Source organism: Gavialis gangeticus, unplaced genomic scaffold (genome assembly GCF_001723915.1).
Source record: "Gavialis gangeticus isolate Ggan-Ray unplaced genomic scaffold, GavGan_comp1, whole genome shotgun sequence".
In the NCBI taxonomy this organism is placed as follows: Eukaryota; Metazoa; Chordata; order Crocodylia; family Gavialidae; genus Gavialis; species Gavialis gangeticus.
In genome coordinates, this window is record NW_017728994.1 from 29657407 (window position 1) to 29664445 (window position 7039).

Below are 7039 nucleotides of genomic sequence, written 5' to 3' on the forward strand. Positions count from 1 at the left end.
CATTGGGTCCATCTGGATTCCCAGTGTGGGGACGTCCCTGTCCCTGCACAGAAAAATGGAAGAAAAGAAAATGTTGTCTCCAGCTGAGTTAGAACATGAGAACATAAGACTTGCCAGACTGCAGTAAATCAGTCGTCCTCATATCCCAAAACTGAAAGCAACTAGTACCAAATGTTTGACAAGAAGGTGCAAGAAACACTACAGAATGCCCCAGTAGACTTCACAGGAAATTTCCCCCATAGTCAGAGGTTGGCTTAAGCCCTAATATGGATGGATTTTCAGTTTTGGAAGGATATTCATTGGGCTTGAATAACCTCTTGCACCTTGCACTTCTACTCTACTGATCTTTTCCTTACCACATGATTTCTTTGTTTGGGTATGTGCCCCTCCTTTGGGTAAACTGCTTCCATGCTGAGGAGCTGAATTCCCCAACATTAGAAATAAGGACCTTTGTGACCATCTTGTCCTACTGTGAGTTATTGGTATGATCCCTGCCCATAAGGACGTTGAACTTCATTATATAATAGTCACTGATACTGAGTTACTCCAAGTCAGTTATTTCTTAAACTAACCCCTGTGTATTATTAAGTCAAGAAGGACCTCTCCTCGTCTGTACTTTAGAATTAGCTTTTCCAAAAAGCTATTGTTTAAGGTGTCAAGGAATCACTTCTCAAGCTTAGATCAGCTTTGAATTGTAACCAATCTGTATGTGGATTACTGTTTTTTTAACTGATTTGCATCTTCTGTGTGCTGTCCTTATCCTGCAGTCTGTGGAAAGATGAGCCAGGCCTCATTACAAATGAGACCAATCTCAGAGTTCCATCATCTAGATATTTCAGCACACAAATGGCCAGCTTTATAGGCCCTCTGTGCAGCTGGGGTGATGCAAAAGGGGCTGTAATGGGGACCAACATCTGTCCAAATATTCTTCCCGGATCTGAAAACTGATTGTGGTATGTGACCAATGTATCCCCAGATTAGAAAGTGAAATTCCCTAGGACTACAGGTAGTAGGTTTTTGGTTTTCAGTGAGCAGTTGGTAGTATCGGTCAACTAGTTGCTGAGAGCAAGTAATTCTCCATAGGAAATGGGTGCCAGAGAACCACTTGTCCCATGGATATATAGAATAGGTAAGTAGTTACCCTTGAATTATGGATAGTGACTTTGTGATAGGGTAGAGGCAAGTGGACTCTAGGTAGGCAGGTAGGTAGCTGTTGGTTGCTGTGAGTAGTTAATCTTCCTTGAGCAAGCTGTTAGTTATTTGTAGAATATTATCTAGTCTAGGTTGTTGGCAATAGGTAGCATCGTAGTCACCCACAGGCTGTAGACACTGAATTATCACCAGCTTCTCATTGGTAGTTGTCCTGGGCTATGGACAGAAGGTAGTTTGTTACCCTAAGCTAGTGGGTAGTTAATTATCCTGAGCCAGGAGTTGTGGATAATAATTTACGGGGGTTGTTGGAAGTTAATTACCATAGTTAATGAATACTAAGATTAATCAATTACCATAGGGTAGTTAATTACCATAGATTATAGGTAGTTGGTTGCTCTTAGCTGTGGTGAATTGGTTACTGGAGGAATGAGTTACATTAGGCTGTGAGCTGTGCATAGAGAGTTATCCTGAATTGTAGGCCATCATTTTCTTTACAGGTAGAAAGGACTTTAACAGCAGCAGAGCCAAAGATGCCACTATGTAGGCTTTTCAAAATTAAATAAGCTATTCAACAGCCTGAGCAGAGTTATCAAAGCCTGGACACTGGCTAAGCAAAACTGCAGATGGTTTCAGCATTGACTTACCAGGTACCATTCCTGCGAGAGTTGAGGTTGGGTAGCTGCCTTGTCCAGTAGGAGGAACGTGGGGTGGGTAACCAGGTAAGGTGGTACTTGCCATATCACGACCTATAAGGAGAAGGAAAAGGAGACAGAGGATAAAGTGGGGGAGGGGATTTGAACTACACTCCTGTGCTGAGCTGTTGTCAGCTTTCTTTTCAACATCATGTAAGAAAGAACCTGCTGCATAAGCAATCTGTGTCTTTGTCTTGTAGGTCTTGATGACCTATTTGACACTAGATACGTTTGATCCAAATTTGTAGGGATGGGAAGTAAAAAGAAAGCCTCCATTAGGTTCAGAGGAATTCATTTTCTCTCACTGTGTAGACTGGGCCCAGTTAGAAAGCCTGGATCTATTTTAAACTACTCAAAATGAATCTAATTGCATAGGAAAGTATATCACATTCATCAGAAGAAATGTTGAGTCGCTGTATGTGGTGACTGTTTCAAAAGTGTGATGGATTCTCATTGTTCAGAAAGAAACATGGTCCAGGGTCTGTTAGCACTGGATCAGGACTCAGGAGACCAGGGTTTTCTTCCCAGGTCTGCCACTGGCCTGCGAGGGCATCTGAGGGCACATCACTTCACCTCCCTGTGCCTTTGCGTATGTTATAAACTTTTTGGAATAGGGACAGTCTTTTTCTACAACTGCATAGTGCTTAGCATACATAATGAGGCCCCAGTCTCAGTTGGAGTCACACTGAGTACTGTTCTAATGTTTAAAATAATAGAAGCTTGGATTTTAATTTGATCCCCTCTTTATTTTTTGTCACAAATGTTTGTTTTCTACCTGTCCCAAAGTCAGGGTAACTCCTCCCTGCATGGGACAGGGAGGTGTGAGATCTGGAATGGTAGAACATGACAAGGGTTTATTTTTTACCTCTTCAGAAGTGCAGCTGTAAATGCCTTGCTTGATGCCAGAGGCATTTCCTCATTTGGACTGGTTAGCCTGAAAATGGGCCAGCCACAAGGGCATTTTACTGTTAGTGCTTATTGCATTTAAATGAACTAAAATCATCTCTGAAGCTGCTGGGAGTTTCAAGCCAAAACCAAAAAAAAAGGAAAGAGAAAAAGTCTAAATAAATTAAGATAATCTTTTCCCCACAGCTGCTGGGAGATTTACAGCTCAGCCTCCTAATCTGTCTACTGAGATCTCGGGCTGTGCTAGTCAGCCAGGGCCCTTCAGCCAAAGGGAGCAGTAGCTCACCCTGAAGTTTGCCATTTGTGGTAGCTTTGTTAAACCTATTCTGTTTGGAGATCTGGGTCCTCATTCTCATTTATCTGCAGCTGGGTAAACCAGGACTGTAACACCAGTTTAACTAACAGTGTACTGTACTGCTGCATGTAAATGGAAGGAGAATTAGACCCATTGTTTCAGCTCGACTGTGACAGTAGTAAAACTGGTGACCTGGGCCCTGAAATAAGCCTGGCATAGGTACCAGAGATGAATGGCATTCACTGAGCAGAGCAAGAACTGAATCAATGTGGAGAATAAATGTAAATTCCCAGCTGAGGAAACCTCACAGAGTTGAACTAGTGCCATTGCTCTTAGGTTTTGACTAAGGATTGGTGGACTGATTGGATTAACATAAGAAGAAATGCAAGTCCTTGAGCTCTCCCTTTGAACGTTCCCCAACCGTTGCTGAACTTCCTCTTCCACCTCACCTTAGACGGTAGGAACTAGCCTGCTGGTCCTACTGCCCTCTGACCATTTTCTAATATTGAAGCTTTGGAGGCATTGATGGCTTCTATATTGTAATCTGTTCTATTCAGATCCTTAGCGTCCCCCACATCATCTAATAATAAGTGTTTTCTAGTCATGCATTAAGCATTGGGACTAACTACTGTGACATCATTTTTACCTTCTCACAACCTTTCCTTATGGAGAGAACAGTGCACAAGGGAGCATTCAGACTTTGCACTCGCTGGGTTTTACCAGAATGAGCAGTCTAAGACATTATGGCAGATGGCAAATGGATGCAAATGTCACTGAAACATGGGAAGAGAGCACAGGCTTGACATGCCTGTACTGAAATTCTGTGTGAAGTACAGATACACACCCATGTTCTTGCTTGGCCATGTGCACATGCACACTCACACTCAGATCCAGCTTCATAAGCACGTGCCCATCTCACATTTTCCCAGGTGAGCACACCCATGCTCAGATGTAGGGGATCCAGGAGGAGATAGGCACCTAATTCCCGAAGCCCCTGCTGAAAACCCCAACCTTGAAAAAGGAGGTGACAAGTCTCCTTTGTGCAGGTCAGCCCTGTCATGCAATTGCCAATGTTTCTTGCAGTTATAGGTTGGTGGAACCTGTGACATTTTGAGATCACAAAGGTTTCAATTATCCCTATCTTTAGATGGGATGCTGGTGGCCTTTCAAAAATTGAGTGGCCCTGCTGGTTTGGTGGTAAGAACTTACTGACATCAAAGGTATGACTCAAATGAGCGAGAGGCGAGAACCCAAAACCAGGGTTTTGCGGTGCTTCAATGAAAATGCCACTAGATACACAGTGTTGGTGGGGTGAGAGGCTTATCACCTGCCTGAGTTCATGGGGTAAGGCAAAACTAGCATTCCAGCAATCCTCCATTCCCAGGCCAGGCTCCCTATCCTAGGAGCTTTTTGAGTGATAAATACAATCACCATCTTGACTGAAGTTCTGTAAGATGGCAAGCAGGATACCAGCAGCTTATCTCATAAATGATTCTGTGACCTGAAGGCAGTAGGCACCTCAGCACTGTGGCACTGAGCTGACAATGGGTTGTTTCTCAGATGTGCATCTGCCTGCCCTACAGAGCGGCACTGCTGCAAAGACTCCAGCAGGATCCTTCTTGGGCTGGGAAATGCAGAGTTCGGGGCACCAAGAAGACATACTAAGGCTTGATCTAAGAGGACTGAATAAGCAAAAGAGCTCTCAGTGCTGTTTTGTTCTCTGCTGTCTTACAGGGAGATCTTAAGAGACTCCAATGGATATCTTAACAGTGCAAACCCAGCTAATGGCCAAGTGAAAAGGGAAAAGTTTGGGTGAGGGGAAACAATAATAACATAGGCACAAGTAGAGGTATTATTAATTTGCATGTATTTGGCACCTGCCAGACATGGAGCTTTTCCCTGCTCTGAAAAGGACATGAAAAACATTCCTGATTGGCAGGGCCACAACATCCTTATTGATCATCCAGCCTGACTCGCTATTCCTGTGCAGAGTGTAACAACTACTGTTTCATCTCACCTACCCTTGGACCTATCCAGAACTGGTACTTCAATGGGAATTTCTCTGTCTCTCAAAGACTTTTCCTTTGTTTGCCTCAGGGTGCTGCTCCTTGTCCTACTACCTTCTGAGACTGGGAATAGCATTCTTTCTTCATTTATACTTTTCTGTCTCCCTCAGGCTTCTCTTCTCTAAACTGCAGAATTTTATTTCCTCCAGTCCATCTATATGTCTTCCCATTCAGGTCTCCTGATGCCCTTCTTCATATTATCTCCAGCCTTTCCATGAGCAGCTTTGCACTGCAGTCACTGCTGTAATAGCACCTCATGTAGTTGTGTCCGAGCTAGACATAACCTAGGTAGTTCACATACAGGAGCAGATTAATACATGGGCCCAGGGGACCCTGCAGTGCCAGGGGCAGCACAGCCCAGGAAGGCACCCTGGCTGTGGGCATCTGGGGTGGGCAGCGCACACCTCCAACCCTCCAGCTGGGCCAGGGCCAGGGGCTAGGGATGTTCATGGGGCTCTGTGGACATGGTGGAAGCTTTCCAGGCCATCTGCTGTAGGCAGCCACCAGTACCAGTGCCTCTGGGACAGGGTAGGACAGCTGTGCGCCACCTGGGCTGGCAGAAGGGTGGGCTGGTCACCAAGGGCAGAGCTTGTGGTCCCCCAAGCCGGCCCTGGCCCCAGCCTGTGCTGTGGCACTGGAGGACCACAGCTCTGGCTGCAGGACACCTGCTGTGTGGAGGGGCTGGGGTTGCCTTTACCTCCTCAGTGCTTACCTGCCTCCACCCCCAGCTCATCCTGGACAAGCCAAGGAGGCCGGGCAGGCCCAGCTGCAGCCCCTGGTGGGCACAGAGGGAACCTTTCCTTGCCTGGTAGGGGGCCTCCAATTTTCTTTGCCCAGGGCCCCAATAAATCCTAATCTCCCACAGTTCATATACCAATATGGTAGTGTAGTTATAGTTCCAATCTCCTTTAACATTTAACACAGGATACCACTACACCAGTGGCTCCATACTGAGACCCATACCCTTCTAGCTGGGACTCTTAAACCCCTAAGATCCTAGTCCCATGGGGCATGTCTACATGTGCATTTAAGTGTGCCCAAATTTAATGCGCATTAGCTTAATGCATATTAAGCAGGTTTAGGTAGGTGTCTACACTTACAGGCATTAAAGCACATTAACGCTATATGTAGACTGACTTGGGACTAAAGTTAGCCCCAAGTCAGTCGGCACACATAGCGTCAATGTTCTTTAACGTGTCTATACATTCATTAATGTGCTTTAACTATTCACACCTAAATTTGATACCTGCATTTGCAGGTATCAAATTTAGGCATGAGTAGCCTAAATTCACCATTTTTAATGCACATTAAGGGCATGCATGTATAGACGGGCAGCCTTAATGTGCATTAATTTAGGCACACCCATGTAGTTGAGGCCCCTCTTCTGATTTATCACTATAGACAAAAGGGTAGCTTGGAGTCCTGAAACCTGTAGGCAGCCCCAGATTGAAAACTGTGTCCAATACAGAGCTCTGAGAACAGCACTGGCTTTTGGACTTGCTCTTTGAGCTTCAGTTCATCTCCCTGACTCATACATAAAGAGCCTGCAGTGTTTATAAGTCTTCCAGTCCTGTCAATCATTACCAAGCCCCTCAACTGCAGAATCCCCTGTGAGCAAAGCTGGTTACCTGCTATCAGAGGTTGGGTGGTAGACTGCCCAAAGGGGGAGCCATGATGAAGGAAGGCACTGTAGCAAGGCGTGGATGCATCATCTGAAAGGGTCATGTGGAAGGGCTGAAGGTCAGCCTGCCCCGGGCCAGCCAGCATGGTGGGGGTGAAAGGGGCGAGAGAGGCTCCATGAGGCTCTTGCTTTATACTGAGGGGAGAGGAGAGGTTTTCTGTGGTAGGGTCAGGGGCGGACACAGACAGACAAAGGGAACGGGGGGGAGAAAAGAGGTGGGCAGGCTCAATGGGAAAGGGGAAAAAAA

At 45.7% G+C, this 7039-nt stretch overlaps 1 protein-coding gene across 1 annotated transcript in view; it reads right to left on the reverse strand.

The window, feature by feature from the left end:
* PAX2 (paired box 2) overlaps positions 1-7039 on the reverse strand; it is a 106995-nt gene that overhangs the window by 15258 nt on the left and 84698 nt on the right. The window contains exons 5-6 of the mRNA XM_019502511.1: positions 6740-6949; positions 1797-1898 (exon numbers count right to left, since the gene is read on the reverse strand). Coding sequence (XP_019358056.1) covers positions 1797-1898; positions 6740-6949 — 312 coding nt within the window. The remainder of the gene's footprint in view (positions 1-1796; positions 1899-6739; positions 6950-7039) is intronic.